The sequence below is a fragment of the Petromyzon marinus genome, chromosome 9, assembly GCF_048934315.1.
Source record: "Petromyzon marinus isolate PM22_M1 ecotype Great Lakes invasive population chromosome 9, UKy_Petmar_22M1.pri1.0, whole genome shotgun sequence".
NCBI classification, from domain to species: Eukaryota; Metazoa; Chordata; class Hyperoartia; order Petromyzontiformes; family Petromyzontidae; genus Petromyzon; species Petromyzon marinus.
Window position 1 is genome coordinate 13,683,236 of NC_133675.1, and position 24,542 is coordinate 13,707,777.

Below are 24,542 nucleotides of genomic sequence, written 5' to 3' on the forward strand. Positions count from 1 at the left end.
TCCTGCTGCGATCCTCCAGTGAATGAAGCCACTCAGATTTGGAACAGGCTCTTTACCAACATGCCTCTGGCATGTAAATAATTGTAGTCTGCATCTTTTACAGCAGACCTTGAAAAAGAAAATGCTCAGGGCATGCTTTTTAAGGCATTTATTCTCTCGGATCTTAAATTTGTAAGTCAAATACATGTAATTATATACATTTATTATTCTGACGCATACCTGATGGTTGACGCTACCACCTGTGCTTCATCCCCATGGCTCCCGTCTCCACCACCTCCTCCTGCACCTCCTCTCCTGCAGCGGAGAACTGCTCCGGCTACCGCACGTGCGCCGGTTGCATGGAGCAGCCAGGCTGCGGCTGGTGCAACGATCCCAGCGACACGGGCAAGGGCCAGTGCATGGAGGGCTCGGCAACGGCACCCGTCACCGTCAACGGCACGCGGGCCACGCTCAACACCAGCATGTGTCGGGAGGACCGTTCATTCACATGGAATTTCATCACCTGCCCAGGTAAATGGCGGCAGTGATCATCACGTAACCATTTGGCTACCGTTGGTATTAGCGCCGTTTTTTTAATATTTATACTTATGCAGGGCAGGGCCATCATGATGCTGCTGTGTTTATTGCCGACATATAGTCTGCTGGTCGGGAGCGATGCTACTCTGAGCAATTCCTATTGAGTACATTTCAGGAAAATTGTGAAAAAAATAGCTTTATTGCTCATCGGATTCCTCCAGTGTAACTAAATATTCTGATTCTGAGTAGCCAATGCGCGACTGCTTGGCCATGTCACACTGTAGCATTGCATACCGACCGATCGATCAAGAGAACACTCCTGTCCCATCAGCTGTTTGTAGTGCAAACTCATAGTTTTTAATTGCCTATCTTGAATTGTCCACCACAAGAGGCTCATGCGTGAGATTGTTTGGCCGTTACATTTTTAGTGAGCATCTTTGTGCCGTCGGGAAAATCAGTGGCTGGAGAAACGTTGCACGTAAGGGAGGAGATAGTTGAACTCTGCCCTGCACCTATGTATCAATGGAACACCTGCTCCCTGTCGTGCCGTGTTTCCGAGTAATCCACCAAATTTGTTTCCGAAGCAGCTGGACTAAAAGTGAGTGCCCTCACAAAGGTGGGAAAAATAAACTAGTGGCCCACTGTGTTGATTTGGTTTTTCGCGAAAATATATATTTTTTAGAAAAAGGGATCACGATTGCAGAAGTTGCCCAGCAGAGGGCAAGGGGACCATTTGATACTGGGCCTTGGAAAGGTCGGCAGTTATGGGGCATTTGTGCAGTGGGCTGTGAGTCGGCATGCTGCACTATTAGCTCAGTGACACACGTTCAATTCCCGGCCATGGCTAAAAATCAGTGGCGAGTGATATCTGAACAGGTCCTGGGCAGGCCCCTTTCTCTCCCCTTCATCTATCTGCACTCACCTGTGTGAAGTATGGTCAAATAACCCCCATGGCCTACACGGTGTGGTGAAGCCTTCATCCAGCAGTGGATTGACAAAGTGCTGTAATTTAGTGACGCTGTATAAATAAGGAGTTCAGATGATGAGAGGGATGACCGTTTGAGCTGTCGTACGTCTGTTTGGTTAAATGTGCAAGCCTGCTTGCACAGTAGCACTTTGTCATGTGCGGCAATCCATGCAAGCCAACAGTGTCGAAGCCCTCATGGGGATTCCACGCGTTGGTAAGGGCCTGGTGGTGATGTCACACGTTGCTAAATGACGTTTCTTTTGCTCGAAATCACTGGAAATGGGCAGCATTCTCGTGACACAATCAATAACCCGACTTCATGACAGGGTCCGATATAAAACTCCCGTGGGACCAGACTTACATTGGCTTGTTACCAGTGTGGCTTACAGAAAATCTAATGGAAATTCCTCTAGTTTTGCACTCTCGGGGATGTTACCACCATTATACAGTCGTGTCGGTTAAAAACGAGGTGCAAGCCTGATTAGAGAGCACACTTTGTTCCATGCCCTTCGTATTATTCAGTCGAAAGGAACACATGCAGACAAAGCAGCATTCTCTATGGACTGGTTTCTGGATAGCAGGATATATTTTTTTGGTGTATTCTGTGTCCACATTTCTGATTAATTATATCGAATGGATGATTTCATCATTTACTGGTTGCACTGGAAAACCAATAAAATACATTTATAGAAAAACATTTGGAGTACAATTGCCATTCTTCACATGAGCCTTGTTTGTTGGTGATGATTTAAAATTACATTTTGGCTTTGCACTCTTGGCCAGAGATTTTAACGCTATCTCATTAGCTCTTTAAAAATATCACATTAAAACCTGTTTTGTTTTTGTATATCTAGTTATATGTTAAACATATTACGTATATAATCACATTACGTTTTAGAGTATTTGGTTGCTATACATTTCCACATGATAAGCCACTTCGTTGAGCGATCATTTGTGGCCAGGTCGCTTCTGAAAAAGAGCTCAGTGGGCTTTACCCGATGAAATGAAAATAGTTTAGTTGTATAGTTTCATTTTAACAATGCAACGCCCATCAAAGTAATACTGTACGATTATTTCTTGCCAAACCAATTCTTTTGTTAAATAATAGATGTTTTTTTGTGGTCTGAGGCATGTTTGCACAACAAACGTCCGACAGTGTACTCTATCTCCCACTGCCCATGTATCCCGATTATTGTGTTGATTGAAAATTGTACAAAGAAAAAAGAATCTTGCACTTATCTTCACCACAATTCTCATCGGCACGCTTGCACAATGTGCGTCCGATAGACATGAATATTATTTAGAAACCTCAACTCGGAGGCAATTAATAAGTAGGCCACGTGTTCATGTATATAAATTGCCAAGGCAATTGTACAATGTGAAAAATAAATAAAATAATACGCTTCATTTAGGTTCTTTTAAATCCATTTGCGGTGCCATTTATAAAATTTTCATAACATATACACTGTGCATAATGAGCCTGTAAGCATTCAACATGTGAGTATGGAAGACACGTGTTTTTCTTCGCTGTGTGATGTTTAAAGATTACCATTTCAAATGAAGCCCATTGAATAAATAAAATCACAATTTAGCACAGTGAAATGTAGGGAAAATTTATCGCGTCACGGACTAAGCTCTGTGAATTTCTTTACAGTTCTTCGATATCAAACTCCAACTACTTTGAAACGATTAACGACCACTGTATTGGAGTGTTTGTTAAACAAATGTGCCACATTTAGTACCTTCATGATTATTTAGTTTTTTTGGCATGTGGCATTGAAGCGCCTAATTTTTCATGCGAATAGCCCCCCCCCCCCCCCCCCCCCCGTGTCTGAAGCTGAAGACTTTGGGTTTGCCCTTGTCCATTCACTCGAATGTATTATAACTTTTAATAACATCCGCACGACCCCTGCGGAGGCCCGTTGGAGGTTTATGCGGTGTAAAAATGAGTAGACATTATTGAGTGGGTGAGTGATGACAGAGTTGGTTTGTACCTAAATTTTGTATTTTATAGAGGAGCGAGATTTTATGGAGCGAAACATTTTTGTGATGGTTTTGAGATTGAATTTCCTTTTCAATTACGCTATTCATGGGTTTTTTTCGCCCCCCCTCCCCCCCCCTTTTAGTTTGCCCGTCAGCCCTTTCGGTAATCGAACATTGCGTATAAAATCCCCCCCCCCCCCCCCGGGAGGTTACAAGCAAGCGGTGGTTGTGAGCGGAAATTCCCCACGAGAGAGCGTGGGGACCCACGCAGGAGTCTTAGGAGGCCGCTGTGTTTGGCACGTGGGGATACCTATTAACAAAGATATAAAGTGCGTGGTGTATACAAAACCAAATTTGTTTGCTTTCATTTGTTTAGAAATTGGAAATTTCGTGGTCTCTGCGCTCGTTTCATTCACTGGGGGTGGGCTGGGGGGAGCGCAAGGTTACAGTTTGGCAAGCGTCGCGCGATTGTTCGAGGGGGGCGTTTATTGTCCTCAAAGTGCCTCTGCTATTTTTTTGCATGCAAAATGTTATCACATTGCACGGCTACAAAAATCACTTTTTTTTTATGGGATTCGATTTGCAATCTGAGATACCAGGGTCCCAATCCGACGTGCATGCTCTATCCATTGCGTTGAAGTACACCTGTAAAATTGTGAATTGCACAATGTCGGGCAGAAGGGGGGGGATAATGTGAAATTGAAAGTGACATCGCAGGTAATGCCCATCTCGGCCTATCTCCAGTATTGATCCCTTTGACATATGTAGCAATTTAACAAAATCACAGATGACCACAAGTTAGCATCTCTGGCCATAAGACATCTTTGGCTATAGCTTCCGTAATTATTTGTGTATGACGCATTCTAATTGTATCATGCGAGACGTGATGTATCTGCTTTTAAAAATACTTTAAATGAAAACAATTCTCCAACAGCAATGCTGTGCAGTGTAATGTAAAGCTTTTTTCGGTTCATAACAAGTCTTTTATTACCGCATGAGAATAACGTAAAAAATGCACGTATTTTTAAATGTGTCTAAAGCTGTTGTGCATTCAACACCAATATATGGTGTGTTCCCTTAACTTATGTTGTCACACGGGTGTAGAGCATAATTGCGTAATTGCAAGCCTGGCACACTATAAACTGTTGCCAAAATGTAAGCACGCAGACACGCTTGTCCACTGCAGCATTTACACAAAAAAACAGGATAATGTGCTTTCCCCCATCAATGCGAATTAAACCCTTTGTGTGCCGCGTTGCTCATGCCAAAAGCCACAAAGCATTTCCCCCACATGTAAAGTTAACTATTAAATCTGCCGACATAGCCCCGAAAAAAAACAGGCCTCATCTTTATGCTCTGAATTATGGATTATAAATTACATTACCCTTTTTTGATTAAGTGGTGAAATTGGTATTCCTTTCAGAATAGTGTCTTTTGTCCTGGGCTCGGCGTTTTTTTTTGTGCGTGTCATGTGTCTGCAGTGGTCATGAGTTGCGTTTGGCAGCGCACCTTTTCCATTGCAGAATTCACATCAACGTGGACGCTTCTTCTGTGTGCGCTTTGTTACTCAGTGGGGGGGCGGAGGGGGGGCGGGGGGGTGGGTTGTGCTCCGGGGGGGGGGGGGGAGTGTAAGAATCTTTCCTGCATTGTTTCAACTGCCACGTCTGGAGATGGAATCGAACCGCGCTGAATACTGGATTGCAAGTTGCGTGCCGCGAACCGTTACTCCACCGCGACAGCTCCCTCGACAATTCTTGGGGTTGAAGGATAATTCACGTACAGTATATCTATTTAATATGTACATTATAGTCTTATTGTATCTCCAACATGGGCATAATAGAAGTTGTAATTGAAAAAGTGTCACTGTAGTGGAAGTAATTACCTTTCCATGTAACAATCATTGCTTTCCTCTGAAATTGACCCCAAGTGTGCACCACTAACCGTATCAAAGTTTAATGAAACAAAACGTTAGTTGGGCCGTTTAATAGCCGAGTTAATTTTCAAAGTGTGCACGCGGTGTGTACACATCAAAGTAATCCGCGAATGGCGTTGGCAGAAAATAAGAAGTAAACAACTAATGCATAAACTCAACGGCGTGTGTTTGCAAGTGCTGTGATTTTCATCGATGTGAACGTACACATGGCATGTAAATGTAAGAACGCAAGAGTGCATAGCTTCACCACCATCATGTATTCATGACCATTTGAGAATTTTAATTAAAGCTGCAAAAAACAAGGAGTGTGTTAGAACGTTTACCTATTTACTAATCTTACAAGCAGAACCTGCCCTGGATGATAACACAAGTCACAGTGAGAATGTTTTCACCATGACAAGTGACTAACTCTGAACAAACTGGGGTGACTTGGACTGGAACTCTTATCAAAATATTTTGATGGCCTCTCCCATCTGCCATGTATTGTGGCCAGCGACTTAGCCAAGAGACATTGCAGTGTTTCTCTGAATATTGCTCAACGAAGCTGTGATGTTTAACAGAAAAAAGAATATCACCATTTAAACCTGCAAAGTGATTTTAAATAGTTTTAATATTTCGTGAGTTTTATGCGTGTGGTCCTCGCTACTACCCACAACCGTAACCCCGTGTGACTCTGCACCACTGCTGGGACCACACTTTTAAGAGAGTTGTGCTTCCCGGCAAAGTACGTTTAATAGAAATAAGTAAATACATACGTGGAACGTCGTCGGATGCTCACTATCCGTACAAATTCACCCCTCCATCCAGCGATACGATACATTGTCGTGATTGAGGTTGGCAATTCTATTTAAGAGTCGGTTCTTTATTTGTCTCATTTGTACCGTCTGGATTGTGTCTTTTTGTTCATATTTCATGTGCATGGTTTTGTTTACTGCATTCGTGGAAGGGATCAATGGTCGGTAGTCGAGGGGGGAAGTGGGGCCTGGCCAGGATACGACAGGAGAAGGCATCCATGGTCGGTAATCGAGGACGATGACAGAGCAGTAGCCGAGCACAGGAGGAATGCACCCGGTGTATTTTTTACATCACGGCACCGTGTGAGGTGGCCGGCCGCATTGGGAAGCCGTCATCCAGCCGCATTGGGAAGCCGTCATCCAGCGGTGGATGGATTATGGCTGGTGATGGTCATGACCACGAAAAGGTGTTAGTTATATTAAATGCGCATTGTAAACGTAATCGCTTCTTCTCGTCTGACTGATGCTTATTGAAAAACCGGTGAGGTTTGCTGTGGAAGCTGTGAAATAAATAAATAATTTTGAAGAATAACTGAATTATTGACAAATGGCTGTGCTGTTAATGTATTAGGTTAGGGTTAAGGCATGACATTAGAGGAATGCTGAGTGCTCTATTTGGGCTCTGATGCAGGACAATGATAGGGATCAGCCATTAGCCTTCCATGTGTACCACGGAGAATTATATTTAAATGTCTCTTCAAAACCATTATGTGTGCACGTTTGATAATTCCACTGCAAAGTATTTCATGGCGTCTAAAGTTTTAAACAAAGAGAGAGCGTATGCATTATTAAGCTAGTGCATTAATGTTGAATATATATTTTAAAGGCATTAGTTTCTTGTGTGAAGTATTATAGCATGATTAACAACTGCTCTGGGATGTGTTGTTTGCAGAATGGGTGTGTGCCCTTTCTACTGGACACATTGCAGTTAATTTAAATAATGTCTTAAAAAATACATTCATCATCAAGTACAGACATTTACACACACGAGCAAACCTACGGCGTGTTTAAAATACGAGATGGAAGAGTACCCCGATCACAATATAAAGTAATACGAGCAGTGAACAAGCGAATGTTACCATTTGGCAGCCGTATTTTGCATTAACACTCGACACCAGATCTTAATGGATGTACGTTGAACATCTTTCGCAACGTACGTAGCCGAGCCCGCTAATCGGAGGTGCGAGATCTCATCGGGAGACAACTGCACGGAACGCCAATCATTGGGGGGATTACTGAATCGATGAGAGCGTCGCAGTGGCGATGTTTACGCGCGGCAATAGGTACTCATTTGAGGCTGAGTCGACCTAGGGAAGGCCAAGGACCGGTTCAGATAATCGTCACTGGCAGGAATCGCAGTGCGCTAACCACTACTCATCCGCTCGTTTAGAAGAACGCATGTGACCACGAACAATGTCCTCCCGTGTGTACATATCCTTCTCTCTGCTAATCTTTCTTTAACTCATGCATATTTCCTTTTCTCAACTTAACGCATTGTTGATTTTTTTGGCAACGTTGAAATTGTTCTTTCGTAACAGCCAGAAGTCTTGAACTCTGGCAACAGTGGTTCCGTCCCAACAATGTTCTGCATTCACAGAGAGAGTGAGTGAGGGATGCTGCCACTGCCGCTGCCGCCGCTGCTGCTGCTACGACATTACAAAGCGTTCTTTCCTCCTGCCCCCCTTCCCCACAGACTGCCAGTGCAACGGACACAGCACGTGCGTCAACACGACGGTGTGTGAGCATTGCAGCGACCTCACGATGGGCAAGCACTGTGAGACCTGCTCGCCCGGATACTACGGGGACCCCACCAACGGCGGCTCCTGCCAAGGTAACTGGGCGGCTCTGTTCACGTTGACAGAAAGGGCTTCTACTCCAGAGTCGCTCGATAGGGCTCCCTCTGGCCTAACTCGTCCATGCTGGCGAGACGTCTCGGGCGAGGTGGGATTATACCCACACTTTACCCCATCACACGTGACCCTGCCAGTCCACTCTGTTGTACCAATTCACACCGCTCTGTGGATAGAGGCGGTGGGAGGGAGGCATTGAAGAAACTTTCCCCATTGTTCCAAATGCCGCGATGGGAGATGGAATCGAACTGGGGCCCCTCTGAATCGGAATTGCAGCGTGTGAACCGTTTTGTTGTCCTCTCTGCACCTCCGATTAGTATGGTTGGCTATGTATGGTGCAAAAGAAGTTCAACATACATAGACAATAAATTACTTTATTTGTCTCTCTATCGCGCTCTCTCTCTCTCTGTGGAGTGCTGGCTCAGGCACCGCAGTGGCGAGATGTTTACTCCCTCGCCTGGTGCACAGAAGGTCGTGATTTCGATACCAAGCCTGACGCCTGCATATTTGGAGTTTGCATGTTCTCCCCGTGGTCGCGTGGATTTTTCTCCCAGTCCTCCGGATTTCCTTCCACATTTCGAGCATTTGGCTGGTGCTATAAATTTCCACGTGATAAGCCACTTTGTTGAGACATTATTTGTGGCCAGGTTGCTTCTTAAAAAAGAGCTGTGGAGCTCAGTTGGGCCTTACTTGGTAAAATAAAAAAAATTGTTTAGTTTGGTTTTCCACGGTGCTGCATGATGACTGTCGTGGTGGAGCTGCGTGTGACTCCAGCTAGCAAGAGCTCTCTGGTGTCGTTCCCTTCGTCCCGCTCTCTCTGCGCAGATGCCCTGCTCGTGCTTTGGATCCTCCTCCTGAGATTGTAAATTGTAATGTCGTTGTGCGTTCCACTGGAACACATCAGTGGCACCTTTAGACAACTATATATTCATAAAAATTTACTGAGTGTGCTGATTGTCGGGCATACTTTGACAGCACCCCCCCCCACTCAACCATGACGCTATGGCGCACTCGCGAAAGCAGAACGATGTTGAAAACAGAAGCCAACGTTATTCAAGAAGGGCAGATGCTCGTGGACAGAAACACGCAAGGATGGAGCACAGGTCAATGATCTAAGCTGGCAAATCCTTTGAACGAGCTCATGAGCTGCTAGCTTTTGACGTACACGAATACAGCAACCTAAACTTGGTTTTGACACTTTACTTTGATAGCTGTTATATATATATTCTTGGTTCTTTCGGTAAAGTCACGTACAAGGGAAACAATAAAATACCGAAAGAACCAATAATATGAATCCCTGCAGTCACGAAAGCTTTAAATCAAAAGCTATTATATAATATACCCGTATATATGATTTAACTTGAATGCAAAATAGAAACTGCTTGGGCATGCGGTGGCTGGGTGTATACAGGCTACATATCCTAGCCAACGCAGCCTTGCTGGCCGGAGGATTTCCCTGATGGGAACGTGTCCAGATCATTAAATGATTTGTGAGCTCCTCACACAATCCAGCCTGGTTAAATTCAGGATGGATCGTAGGTAGGCCAGCCCAAATGTTTCTAACTGGCGCAGATGTTCATTTTGAGGGCTCCACGTCTCGCAAGGATAGAAAAGGGAGGGGGCATAACTGTGGCCGAGAAGACCCACAAAAAGACAAAGATACGCCTACCAGATTAGATTGCTCTACCATACAGGGGGAATAGTTTTTTTAAATCCTGAAAATACGGCTGTTAAAATTAGTGCATTTCGACTAATGTTTACGTAAGTCTCAGCAGTGAATGCCTTATTGGTTTGCAAATCCTGACTTATTGGCATGATTTCACGTAACAATGTATGCTTTTAATTAATTTTCCATCTATGTGTGTCCTTATATGTGCACAAAAGTTTTCATTGCAAGGTAAAATCTGAAAGAGAAAATTAGATACTATGCTCAAAGTTTTGGCTAAAGAGACCAGTAATGCACAATGTAATGATATTTGTATGCAAAGTAAGTTACTGTTGACAGTGCGACTTTGGGAATATAAAAGCAGGAGCAAATAACATTGCTTAAACATTATGTTTGTACCCAAGCTCTATAATCATATCCAAAGTATAACTCATACAAATATATACCGTTTGTAAACCAGTTTATATATGCACATGAAAGCCTACGTGGTTGAAATGTGTAGGCTATATTTTCAGTAGTACTCAAAATAACCTGAAATCCTCCTTCAGGATTTTATCTTTGTTCAATATATATACGCACACATTGCTTGTTTATATAGAATGCACACACTCCCAAGCAACCTTCTTTTGCAAGATGTAGTCTCCTGGGAAAAGAAGAAAAAAACGAGTTTTGGCGCCTTAAAGTTCAGCGGATGCAGATAATGCTGTAAAGTTAATGATGGGACTTAGTGGTCTCCGGTGTGTGCAGAGGACATTCACGCTGAAAATGTCAATGTATTCGCGGCCTGTTTTGAAAGGCTGCCCTTTCAAAGTTGTAACTTGGTTACTTCGGCCCAGCAGAGTGTAAGTATGAATGCAAAAAAAAACACACTCATCACGTAAAAAATGTTTTAGTTAAACATTTACTCTAAATAACCCTGTCAAATTTGGTTGTACATTAGATTCCAGTTTCACGGTGCTCTGTGTCCACGCGCCGGTGTGCTGCTTGTGGCACGTTATATTATCTCGGTTTATGCCCACAGTGAAGATGCGGACATGGTAATCGCGTGTGGATTTTGCTTAACCAGACATGAATCGTGTTTTGGGTGCTTTGTGGGCTTACATTGCCGAAGTTTCATTACGTGAGTTAAGACACCGGGATCCAACAAGCTCATTTTTTTTTATTAAGGCATGTCTGGTTGGCTAAGCTGTGGAATAGAAAGCCAGACTCAAAATAATAAAATTTCAAGTTAAAATCCTGGTTGCGTGGGCGGGTTCAGCTCATCATTCCACTTAAGTTCTGAAGATGACTACTACTCTGTGGAAAAACAAGATTGGTTGTTCAGCGGAGAGACTGCCGCTGACCCATTTGATTTCAGAATGTCCGCGATAGATTCAGGACTGCCACAAAATATTGCATTTTAGCCACTTTACATTGTTTTTTTTAGTTAAATTGTTTTGGTGTTAGTGCCACTTTCCATTTGAATACCATCTCCAGTAGCAGTCCTGAATGTTCTGCCTAAAAATTAAATCAATGCATAGCTCTCGCTATGACATGTCACTGTTAAACTAAAATACTGTAGAGGGCTTACGTGCACCTAACTTTTTCGTATTACTCTTGCATTGTTTTGACTCGCGTGCGTTATGTTTAAACTGTCAAATGTCTTGTTTATCAGTTTTGGAATGTTGTCTTGGTTTTGTTGTTGTGCTCACACACCACGGATCCTCCTTGTAAAATAGCCAGGAAACCGGCTAAACGGGACCTTCCGTGTAACAAATAAACTCAAACAAACAGAAACTGAACGGAACCTGAAACACTATCCAATTTACCCACAAGACGTAATTAAATAAACACTTATATTAGTAGGACAGAAAGAGGAACACGCAAATCAAAGACAACACATTGATTGTTTAGGAAGGTGGTAAGTGGGTTTGGTTGGGACATATCGCTAGAAGGAATAAATCCGATGGATAAGACTGGTGACAGAATGGCAGCCACAGGAGACAAAGTACCTTGAGAGGGTTTACCAACCACAGAGATGAGATTAGCTCGTCCAAGACGTGAGATGGATTGTGGCACCACAGAACCTTGAGGGATCTCAATATTGCAGGTAGGCCTTTGTCCAGCGGTGAATAGATAGTGGCTGATGATGATGGTGGTCGTGATGGTTAAAGTACTGGGTTATGATCCCCTTCCGTGCTTCCTTTCATTTATCTCGGCCTAAAAATGAAGTGGGCAGGCATGGTGCTGGCGACACCCACCCCGTGCTGTGCTAAATAATACAATTCTCCACAATCGCGAGCATTCTCTCATAAGGTGACATTTTGCATCATTGTGTGACTTATTTATAACGTGCAATGTAGACATCCGAACTTGAAAATGTAATATTCATAGCTCACAGTTTTGTTTCTAGAGCATATCTGACTGACAGTGCAAGGCCTAAGGCATACCATTCTAAGCCAGGTGGTGTTTCAGCATTTTCAAAGCTATTGACTGGCGGGGACTTCATTTTGTAAACAAATAATGTGATTAGCACAGAAGATCAATTAATGCACTGCTCAATGTAATTGGCAAAATTTGTAAGTGCAAAAAATCTTTCCACCAATTTTTTTTCCTCCCAGTTGCTTTGTTAATGTGTTAGATTAAATGAGTCAATATACTGCAGAATATTCAACACCTTCAATCAATAGATTTTCCTTTCTGTTACTTGGCTGAACTGTAGCAAATCAAAAGCTTCTGAACTTATAGTTTGCACAATATTATTTTGAACTACACCGACTCAGCCGTTGGAACTAAAATAATACTCGTGGAGAAAAAAAACATGCCACGTTGGCACAGTATGTCAAGCTAATGGTCACATGCAATGTTTACAATAAATCACTGTATCTATCTCTGCGACAACTAGTAAGATTGTGGCGGCTTGCGATCAGAAGGTTGCGAGTTGTATTTTTGATTGGATCGATTCAGCCCATCATATCTCTGGGGTTGATAAAATTGGCACCACTTTGTGGAGAAGTCAACAATTGTTCTCCTATTGACATACCCCCAGAATAGGAATTAAGGAATTTCTCCCACTGGCTCTTTTAGGGGCTCTAAACAGTAAATGAGTGTCATCCCCGTTGTCAACTGAACGGGGGAAGCCACGTGTGCCCTTCACAAGTCCGCGTGACCAAGGGAACGACCCCAGGACCAGATGGTACGATCCCTGTCAGGGCTGATGTTGGAGGTCACGTGTCTACTGTGCAGCAGCTGGGGGGGGGGGGGGTTGGCAGAGGGGAGAAAGCATTCGCGAGGTGTGGTGGCACCAGCGGCTTTGACCATTATATTCTGATCTTGAACAACGCAACATTTTCATGGAGCGTATTTTGTACCGGTCGAATTCATCATGCCCATTGCGACATACAGTGCATGGACTTTGGTGACTTGAACTGGAAACATAATTGTCGGGTATAAATGTGTACATTGTTGGACTCATTGAGTTTAGGAGAAACTGAAGAGAATTCCGTATCATGCCTTGCTCGAGGTAAACTTATCCGGCAGTAATTATTGAGGAATATGATTCGAGGTCTGTACAGGAATGCTATAATGTGTTAGATAGAGTTGCCCAGATAAAGTAAATGCTTTCAAATGGTTACAAGTTAAATGTAATTCAAATGTGACATTCAACAACAGTCCAGTGGCTGTTGAGTCTTCCATCTCAAAAAAGTAGACCAAATGTGTGAACAAATTGACCAACCTTTAAATGAGAAAACACACAGGACAACATTGAAATGAAAGAAGAATTCGGTGCAAAGTTATGTAAGAGGAGCAGTGATGAGAAGATGATCGGTAAATTTGGCATCGGAGAAACGAGAGCGATGAGAGTGTCTGCCGGAGTACATAGCCAGCCGGGGACATGGACGTAATGACCATCTTTTGGATATGCAGGCGATTGAATGGAGAAATTGGAAATGAAATTGACTTAACATCCAATCCATGTTTCTGTCCTCGGCAAATTCATTATCACAGGCTGGTGCGATGCAAATTAGACTGCAACGTTTCTCAAGAGACGCGACAGTTAATTACAGTCGAAAACAAAGACTGTCGCCATCAAAATATGTACGCTAGTTGAGGAGGAGGTAGGAGGAGCAAAATAATTCTAGGCTTCAAATGGTCAGTGGAGGAAACATGATACCGCTTTAAATCATTCAGTTATGGGTACGAGCTTGGATTATTTGTGTTGGAAGTGTCGGAAGTGAGGGGAAAAGTAAAAACAACCTCTTGAGAAGTAAAGTTAAATGAATGTCACCACCATAAATAATGAAAATACCAGCAATGTCGAAGACAGTGCAGTGATATTCTATGGTTCTTTCGGTAATGTCACGTAGATATAAAAATAATAACACGATGTTTCGATCGCAACACAAGCCGTTTTCATCAGGAACAGGGAGGTATAGTGGGGGGGGGGACAGTGTAGTGAGTATGGAGAGGGGGTTGGCGGAGGGGACAAGTGAACTGAAACAATGAGGAGCTTGTCAGAGAGATCGAGAGGTATGGAAAAAGGGATGACAGTGCCATGCAGAAAGATAGACTAATACCCAGAACTCTGCGAAACCCATCAGGATAAAATAGCGCGGCACTAAAATTACAGACGGTGTCCTAACTCGCGATGGGAGCGTGAAAGCGACCAAGAAATGAGGGCGCAGAAAAAAGTCTCCCCGAGGGTGTTGAGATCGGCTCCGCGGAGCGGGAATGAGAGATGGGTCGTGGTGTCGCCTTGGGGGGGGTGGGGTGGAGGGAGGGTGGGGGACGTATGCCATGGCGACAGCTTTGGGGAGGGCATCATCTGACAGAGACTTGATCGTGGATGATGATGATGATGATTAAGAAATTGGTGAAATCGTATTCACAACTCTGCTGCGACCGCCGCTACATAATTGTCATTCAACAAACACAGCTGTGTAATCCAGAACGTCTCTCCCGAAGTCTGCATGCTGCCACGTTCGTTGGATTAAACATTTTTGGCAACCGTGTTGCTGACAGTACGCTTCCCCAGATAGCTTCTCTAAAGGTGCGGGGTGGTGGGGGGGCATCATTGCGTGAGTTTTCTCACTAGATTGGAGCGCACGCTTTGTGGAAATTATTTGCTTAATTCATTTGTACACATTGACTGCGTTCTGAGGCCGGGTCGGTGCAGGTCTCACGGTCACTGCATCGCGCGCCAAGACCGGCACCCCATCGTGCCGCGCTCTCAGATGCGCTTCTGCGGCCATCTGGAATGCTCTTAGGACATTAGGAAGCCACTGGAGCTATGCACATTCAAAATCTAGATTTAAAACTCATTTCTTTCGAACGACTTTTTGTGTTTGGTTTGTTGCCCTTCCCCTCGCACCTCCGATTAACACGGTCGGCTATGTATGGTGCGAAAAGAAGTTCAACATACATCACTGTACACGGTCGCACACCCCTCTCTGGACAAATCTCGAGGCCAGGCTTTTTGGAAGTGGCTGTTGAGGTTGCCAGCGCGTGGACACTTGGCAGCACCCAGGGGAACTTGGTGAGCAAGTGAATGAGCTCACAATGAAGGAATAATTGAATTAGTGTGAGTAACGAACACATTCTAACTAACCTTGGGGCTGAAGCTGCTGTTTTGTCACAGGTGTTGATTTTTCAATATCAATCTTGTTAAATGAGCAATCTGTTTCCCAATTTTCACATTTCAAGGTGGGGTTCAAATTTGTTGGGTGTCGCAACACGTCTGTGGTTATATTTATGCATGGTTTACCTTTGTCTGGGTTGCTTACAAATACGCACGTGCGCGTGTGGGTTTTTCTGCGTGGATTCCTGCGCTCGCCACCAATAACAGTGGAGAAAATCTGAACTGGTCCTGGGCCTCTCCAAGGTCTACTCAGCCTTAAATGAGTACCTGGTGCGGTGTGTAAACGTCAGCACCGAGGAGACAAAGGTGGCCGGGCGTGGTATTGGCCACCTACCCCTCGTGCGCCGTGCCGGCCTTCATAGGTGCTCGCTAACAGCACTTTCCTCAACGGTCTGCTAGAGGCTATCCGGAGATCTTTGTTTTCTATGCAGTATACCTCTTAAAATAAAGGTATACCGTATATTTACGTCCTCTTGGTTGTTAATCTTCTCTTAACGCATGTAAATATATACCCAGTGTACCTGCAGTGCTGTGTAAATTATGATTTTCATGGTCCTTATTTGCTATTGGCGAATCGGATTAGAGATTAGCAATAGAATTGGGAGAATTATACGGCACATTTGAATCCAACATGGGTGTACAGAGTGTATAAAGTTACGGAAAGGACTGATAAAATCCAACAAGTACATACTTTCGTGAATTAAAAGAAAATTACACAAGGCAAACAACGGAAATTGGGTTTGTCAGTCCGTAGTCGCACATTAGCGTATGTTAGTCTCTCGAACCTTGAAGAGTACAACCAGGCATTGATGCATTACGCAGTAGAATGTTTCTCACTCTTCTTCTAAAAGGTGAATAATTTCCGCCGCTGTTCAACTGAACTGAACAGCGGCGGAACTCTGGAACAGCGATGTAAAAAATGAAGACGTTGCTGGGGAGCCGGTGGCCAAGGCGTGTGCTCCACCTTAAGAGGGGAGCGGCTCGTCGCAATCGTAAGGTTTTTCGCCAGTTCAAATCCTGGTCGTCGGACGATTTCACCCTGGGGTTTTCATTTTATTTCTCGTCCCGTATCGTTACTTGCCTTCGATGGCCACCGTGTGGAACCCTGTTCGCACAGCAGCCAGCGAAGTTCACCATGGTTTCGTTTTGTGATGCCCTGAATCTCTTCCCCCACTCTTTTTTGGCTTGTCATCGTGAGTTAGTCCTCTCCAAAAAGATGTGCTCCTCTTCACGTCCGCGTTTTTGTTTTGTCACACGTGTTTTAAAGTGCTTTGTGGATTCTGTACCTAGGTACGCGAAATGGAAATGATTATCTTTTTTTTTAGCCTACTGCATTTTGAGTTTTTGCTGTTGGCCACAAGATGCGACTTACAGGGCTTTTATTGTGGATTCCGCAATTTATTTCTAACGTAATTACACGGTGATAAAACGTAATTTTCAAGCATATATTCTTCCCAGTCCTGTCACCACAGTACATTTATTTCGAGTCGAAGGCGTGCGATTGTGAATACCTTTGGCACAATTGGTCACAGGCGCAATTCAGCTGCCGGTGAATTAGGCTCTGAATAGGAGATCCCATTTGAAAACAGATCACATATATACGGTGCATACTTAGAGGTTATACTATTCAAGTCGGTTATTATTTTTTTGCTTAAACCGCAGCATCTATTTGGCATAGATCTGCCATCCAAAGTGCCATTGCATCGCAATACAAAAAAAAGACAACAGTCTTTTTTTTTTTCGAAAGCATTAAATCCCCAACTTAAATTTCGTGGAATTTGTTGTTTTGCCAGGTTTGATGCGATTGGAAACAAAATAGGCCAGTGGAACACAAAAAAAAATTGATTGTTGATTGCTTATAATAAATAGGTTGCTTTGGTGTTCTAAGGAAAATAATGCTATCGGTTGCGGCAGGTGTTTTTGCATTTGCATCGGACTTCTCACGTGGTGAATAGAATGGTAAAGGTGCGCATCCCTGAAATTGCTTGCTCACACCACTGCTGGCTTCACGACCTCCACCAGAATGCATCTCTTTGTGTCTGCATAAAATGAAGACCGTTAGTTGCTCAATCTACAATCACATTCCTGTTGTTTCAGTGCACAAATATGCGATTGATTGGAAATGATCGGTAATTTCATCCTCCCAAATATCCAGGCCAGTGACTGCAGAATATGGTGTTGCTCAAATATCGTACGAAGAAAAAAAGTCATCTCTGGCGACCACGGCGATGAGGTTGAATACATGAGCTCAGGAATCCCACATTTGGAGACATGCACACCTCACCCACTCCACGACCCATTGAAGAAATGGAATTTTATGGACATACATAAAATTAATAATGTTAAGACTGAGATAATAGATGTTACACTTACATTCATCTCTTGCCTATTGTCAGTAAATGCCTCCTTCAGAGATGTCCTTGTAGAAGAACATGCCCTATATGGTAGGTACATTTATGTAAATATATATTTCTTAAACATTGCTATTGTATTTTGTTAAATAAACACAACATTTGTACAAAATATACTTTTTTGATAGGTACAGATGCCAATGTCCCAACTTTTTCCTATCATACACCACCTGATAGTTTCAACATTGAGGTATCAAATGTTTTTTTTGCTTTCCACGGGAATGTCACTCTGCCTAAGTTGGTTTAACGTAATGAAAAGTAAAAAAAAAGGGCCATCAGCTCAATTGATGAGGTTTAATTGGCCTTGTCTTTCAAGTTTATGGGTTTCATTGATTTCAGGCTCTTGTTTGCCCATATTAGGCCAAGATTGAACCGTTTGTAATGAGTTGTACCCGTGTCAATGTAATTGCGCCCTTCTACGCAATATCGTCAAAGATGGCGAGGTGCGTGCGTAAAAAAAAAAAAACCATCGACCGCCCACCCAGTATCGAGGTATCAAACACGCCACACACGGCCCACGTTCGTCGAGAAATGCATCGACCGCGCCTTCTTGATGCGCGAAAAACTGATCGATACAAAATGGATTAACACAAAATGCGGGATTAGCCGCATAGGAAAATCTCAATCTCGGCGGTAATCTCGGTAGCACGCCAGATGCAATTTGGCCCCCATCTGCACAACAAATACCACCGCTGTCCTGCTTTGTTTTTCGTTCGGCTTGCGTGGGACGCCGCGGCCCCCCTTTGCGCGGACGCTGCCACAGGTGGGGTGGGCGGCCAGGCGGGTCCATCTGTGTGGCCCGATCAAACGTGGCTCGACACAGTTGGGCGCTTCTCCCACAGCTGTCCCAACCCCCACTCCGTTGTGTTCACTTCCCTGACTTCAAAAGGCCCTCTTGGTTTGCCGGTTTAATCTTGAGAGCGGCCAGTGGTGCGCCTTACGGAATAGAGAGAATACATTAAATAAGTGCGCAAAGAACGGCTACGAAGCGCTGCACGCAAACGCTCTCCTTCACGACGGTTCGGCGACATCAGCTAGGGGGCACTGCACGTCTGTCTCTTCCACGGCTTTTCTGTTTGCACCGTGAAGATCGCTGGGAGTCCTTTTGACGGCTTTAAAATTACACGTCGCGTTTATACATGAAGAGTGCCTCTTTTAAGCGAGCAATAATGAATAGGTGGGGGGTGGGGGGAAGGGGGAAGGGGAGCAAGGAGGCTTTGACTCATAACGCAGTTTCTGGAACAAGTCTTTTTGAGCAAACCTGTACTTTTCAGCAGGATTCAATTCCCCGGTGTAATGAACAGGGAGTGGCCGACACCTTGTCACGATTCCGTCACTGGATCATTCCTGAGGATGCGTAATGTTTAATTAAGCACCTGCCTAGCACCTCCGCTTTTGCAGTTTGACGGCGGTGCCTCGGTTTGAATGTTCACGAGAAATATAGAATGAGGTGTTAAGATTTTTGGAGATGATCTAATATTAGCGTTTTATCCTCTGTGTAATTACAATAGAGCAAAGGGCAACCGGCTTGCCACTATCAAGGTATCAAAAAGCGTGTTGACTGCGATGTTCAGCATTGTGTTTGAATTCCCCCGTTTTAATGTAATAATTCTACGTAAGTTACATGAACACTGTACAATTGCATTTTGAGCTGGCGTTCATGACATTGAAATGTATACGCATCTGTTTGATTATCACTTGTGGTAGTTTACCAAAGGGCGACCCTTCCAATCAAGAAGGCAAAGCAAGGCAAAACTATATTAGTCTTGTTACGTGTATTATTATCGCTGCTAATATGTAAATATGGATAGCAGACTTTTGTTTTAATATAGCATGCAAAATATAAAAAAAACTATCGACATAATTAGCAGGATGAACAAAAATATAATAACGTTACCATCGCATTATTAACAAAGCAATTTAATAACGGAAGCATGACATTCAGCGAAGCGTGTGCCACTCTTTGCATAGGGATGGGACGGATGCTGATTAATGCTGTGCACGTGCGTTGTTTTCTTATGTGTGTGCCTATGTGTGCGCGTGTCTGTGTGTGCCCGTGTGTGCGTGTGTGGCCCACTCAGGGTGCAAATGCAACCACCATGCCACGGACTGCAACGCGCAAACGGGCAAATGCTACTGCACCACCAAAGGCATAAAGGGAGACCAATGCCAGCTGTAAGTACTCACATCTACCCCCAGTTCCCTTCCCAGTTTTGTGGTCATTATACGCGCTGTTTGGTCACCACCGCCAAATTAATCACGTTTGGGAAAGAAAAAAACGTCTTGAAACAGAATTCTGTACAGTTGTACCTGTTGGGCAGTCTCAGGCATGTTTTGTATTCTGGATCGGCTTGCATTTTTTTAATTCTATTTTTTCTGAGGATGGTTTTGAATAGGTCCTGAACACATCGGCAGCAAGCGATTTAGAACGAAACAAGCAAAATGTTTTATTGAATGTCCTCTACTTTCGCGTGCTTTGATGTCGGCGAAGCCGTGATTAATGAAACTCCTTTGATGGCCATCTGGATGTTGCGGAGGGACCCCGCCATGGACTGGGGTTTAATTGTGGATTTCGGCACCACTCCCTGTAGGAGTCTCCTGATTACCCACTGCTGTGACCACCGTTTCCTGCCCCCCCCCCCCGGCTCCTCCTCCTCGTCCGCCTCCTCCAAAGAAAAATTCCATACTGCCACACGGGCAGAAAGATTAAATGCCATGCAACTGTTGTGCCAATTTCAGCTCTTGCAGTGGCAGTTTGAATGTCTGTGGCTATGAAGCTGGGGTTTAAATGAGAGCAGTTTTTTCGTTTTTTTTTTCATTTGATGTGTGTGTGCATCCGCACCTCTGTATCCATCTCCATATATCTTTTTAAACTTGGCAAAAGTGCTGTGGATAACTTTCCACTGTAGTGGTTAATGTTGGTTATGTTATATTGCTTTTCCCTTGACAACGAGCTGTATAACTCAACGGTTTTTACTTTTGAACTCCTTCATGCGTTGTTTCAGCATTACAAACAAAAATATCAACAAGTACATCATTTGGATTTTTTAAAATACAAATAAAAAAATATTATATATATAAAAAATCAGTGATAGTTTTTGGTCATATTGTTGTTTTTGTTTTGGAGTATGTTTACATCTATAAGAAGCAGATCATTGTTAATTACTCTCATCTGAACACGCAGCATTCCAAATGCATCTGCGCCTATTAATAGAGTTAACAAATATTTTAATCTTATCGCTACTGGCATAACATTTTCACCTCCGTTTAGCACGGCTGGCCACGTAATGTGCGAAAGAGATCTAACGTACATGCGGATTAACATTGTCAGCAATATAAGTTTGCAAGAACAATGTTTTACTGAAAATCTCTAAAAGTATACATTGGCTGGTGAAAAAAAATCCACCGCTATTAAGTTAGAGCATTCATCTGGTTTTGTTCTAAACTATTGACGAGAGACCAGTGCTTGTTTTCAAAAATTGACTTTCATTGAAACCGTAAATGTACAACAGGTACTGAACAGAGATTGAAAAAGAATAAAAAATAACCTTCCCCTGATGCATGCCGCTTCTTACAACAGAGGTAGTGGCAAGAGGCCTGAATGGTACATGACTCAAATGGAGGCAATCGATGGATGAATATTCCCATAAAACCTACACTGCTCTAAAAATCCACCTCAGAGAGCCCATGTGTAAATGGTGTTGCATTGAAAGCGAGTGCACGTAGCGCTGGCCAAACGGTGGTGTGTGTGGTGGCCCCCATGAGGGTCTGTAGTTGTACATTGCTTAATAAGAGACATTTACTTTTTATTGCTGTTCAATCAGCCTTGCATTGCGTTGGCTCTCATTCTCTTCACTTACCACAGCATTCGGGGTTCGACTTGGAGGCACTTTCCTCTTTTTTTTAGATGCTTAACTCCTTTTTCCATATTAATTCAAATCACACCCCACATGCACACATCCCCCCCCCCCCCAAACCTCCTCCACGTCTATGGTTATTTATGAGGTGGGACAGAATATATTTTTGGCTTTTTGTGGTGATGCCAAATAAAAACCATATTGCCCAGTGTACTCCCATTAGTCCTGGAAAAGTCCATAAGGTTTGTTTATGATAAGAGGTTCTTCTGTTGTCTCTGTGTGCATGCACACAAATAGAAATTCCTACAATCAGTCACAGCCATGCATCTGTCATGTTCAATGTACCAGAGTTCTATCTCTTGGTCCCTATGGGTTGCCTTAGCCTTCCTCTGTGTGGTGGGGCCATCTCTGTTGAATGCTAAGACCGTCTTGGGACATTATACATTTTTAGGAGGTTTTTTTCTCTCCAGAATAGGTGTCTTTTGAAAGTGGCATAAGGGTCTACATTTAATTTGCCTATTCATTCACAATGTTACGTAACTTTGATAATGGTGGTTATAACTTACATTTGAGAGTTTTTTCAATCACAGTAAACACACGCTTACAATAGTTTTGCACGAAGGTAGTATTTTATAGCCATCATCGGGCCTAAAGAAAAATATTACTGAAGCAAAAAAACACGAAACTTTCTCCATAGGGTGTCTCCAGTCTCTGCTTAAGGCTCATTAAAATACCCAAGGCTCAGATAACTTATTTGAGCCATCTCAGCAGCAAACCAAATGGCAGGAATTATGCAGCGTTCAGGAGACGAAAATAATTTGGAAAGCGCTGCAGAGAACTCCACAACAGCAGTCATGAATGCAAATAAAAAAGGAAATTTATCTTAGAATGTACTTGCTATGTGTAGTTCATGTGATGCCAAAATCAGAGTTAACACGCTTACATTTCGACGTTTAAGAAAAATAAACGTGCGTACAGCGTTATTTTAACTAAATCCTTCAAATATGATCTAACGGAAGAAATGAAAACCTATGGAAACATGATGTCATATTGAGAGGAGCGGGTGATGCCATATCTATGCGTTGTGTTAAATTCTTCCCTATTTGAAGGTTGTTGGGCTCCTGGGAAAATCCGCAGATTACCAAGAAAAGTACATCCATTGGGTAGTGTGGCTTTTACTGAATATCATTGCAGAATAATGAGGCTCGCAGTTCGAACCTGGCAGATCACCCTGGTTAATACTGCTGGTGTATTAAAATCGATTGGCAACGTTTGAAAATAGATGGCAATTGTGTGCTGGTGTCATAGTCCAAATTTGAAACAAAAAATACCCTCCTATTGAAATGACTGTAGAATGTCCGTGAAACATAGCATCTTTGTGATAGCCTTGCGCTATAAGAATGGCGGGAATACCAAATGTACTAAGTTATGTTGGTCATGTGCCCGTGCGGCCTGCAGTGGCCTCTTGTCAAGTAACATCAAAGCACATAATTTAGGATTTTATTTTACTAATGAGAAATTCTCGTTGCTCATGCCACCCACGTTTGTGGCCTGTCTGCTGCCTTTGTGATAGTATTCCATACATCAATGATTGCTGACTTCACAGCAAACCCATTTGATCTATTACATTCTTAGATTCCACAAAGAAAAATGATCAGATCCACCCCGAGGTTTGCCCTCGCCCGCGGTGCAGTCAACTTCAGATTAGCGAGGGGTTCCTCTCACGGCGGTTATATTTGGGAGCCGTAATCGATGTGCATTGTGAATTGTGAATATCGATGTGAAATTGCCCTTGGGCAGACTCGGCAGTAATTTTCTGGTATTGGTGTAAGGCAAGCATGCCTTCGGGGCAAGCCTTTATTTGCAAACATTGCAGGAGATGCACAAGCAGACTTGAGTCGTTGTCCTGGGCCTGATTCTGATAGGGGGCGTGGGTGAGCGGACCAAGCGTAAGCTGTTTGCCCACAAAAGATGGACAGTGCTTTATTCCTTAGTATAGCATGGCCCCATTGATATGTGTTTAGTTAATTCCTACATACGTTTAGTGGCTTTGTACTGGCCAGGATTCTTACATTTAGGCTGAATGATAGATTTTTTTCTGAACAACAGAATGTTATTTTGTGGATTTTTAAATATGATACTCGAACACAATGATGTAAAATTATAAAAAATGAGCAGCTTGATCTGCTGTGCTTACTTCAAATTAGGTTATACGCTCTTCATATAAATCACTCCAAATAATGGGAGAAATACTGTGTACCCCTTCGTAAGCTATTACAAGAGGTAAAATGCACTTACCCTCAGCAATTCAGACACCTTTGTACGATTTTGAATTAAGTACAATTGTGTGGTACTTTGAAACCTGGCATTTATTCGTGTGATGTACCTTTCTGGTATGGGTGCATCATGTTAAGACTAATCCATCCACCCTCTCCCACGTTCTCTTCCCAGTTCCACTCACCACCAGGCCCATGAATAACGTTCTTGATTTTCACTGTCTAGTCCTGCCTTTCGTTCGCCCAAGATTTGCTCGCCGCTTAATGCGAGCACCACTTGCCCGCCACCGCTGCTCGGCCAGTATTAATGTTGTTGCGCCCATTTTCCAGCAGCCGTGTGCCAGTTTTTGTGAGATTATAGACAAGGGAAGATGAATTGAGGGCTCAGGGATAGATAAAACGAGGAGAGAGGGGCCATGGAAAGGTCTCAGTTGCGGTCCATTGTCTGCGCAGGTGTTTATCTGAAATTATATCCGGCAACAGTAGCGTTTTTGTGGGGGGGGGGGGGTGTATTTTTCTTCCTCCCTTTTAAGAAGCTGATAAAGATTTATTGGAGGGGGGATTGTGACACAGGCGACCGTGGAGCCAACTTGGTGTAATTATTCCTCTTGGCTCGCACATCCGTGTCTTGCTTTGGTTTCGATTGGCTCCCGTGCTGTGTACGAAAATCCA

General features: G+C 43.4%; 1 protein-coding gene across 3 annotated transcripts in view; it reads left to right on the plus strand.

Moving 5' to 3' along the window:
• The window catches only part of ATRN (attractin), a 338,155-nt gene that overhangs the window by 143,129 nt on the left and 170,484 nt on the right, over positions 1–24,542 (plus strand). For all 3 annotated transcript variants that reach the window (XM_076065925.1, XM_032950359.2, XM_032950360.2), the window contains exons 18-20: positions 301–510; positions 7,887–8,024; positions 19,819–19,912. In XM_076065925.1, coding sequence (XP_075922040.1) covers positions 301–510; positions 7,887–8,024; positions 19,819–19,912 — 442 coding nt within the window. The remainder of the gene's footprint in view (positions 1–300; positions 511–7,886; positions 8,025–19,818; positions 19,913–24,542) is intronic.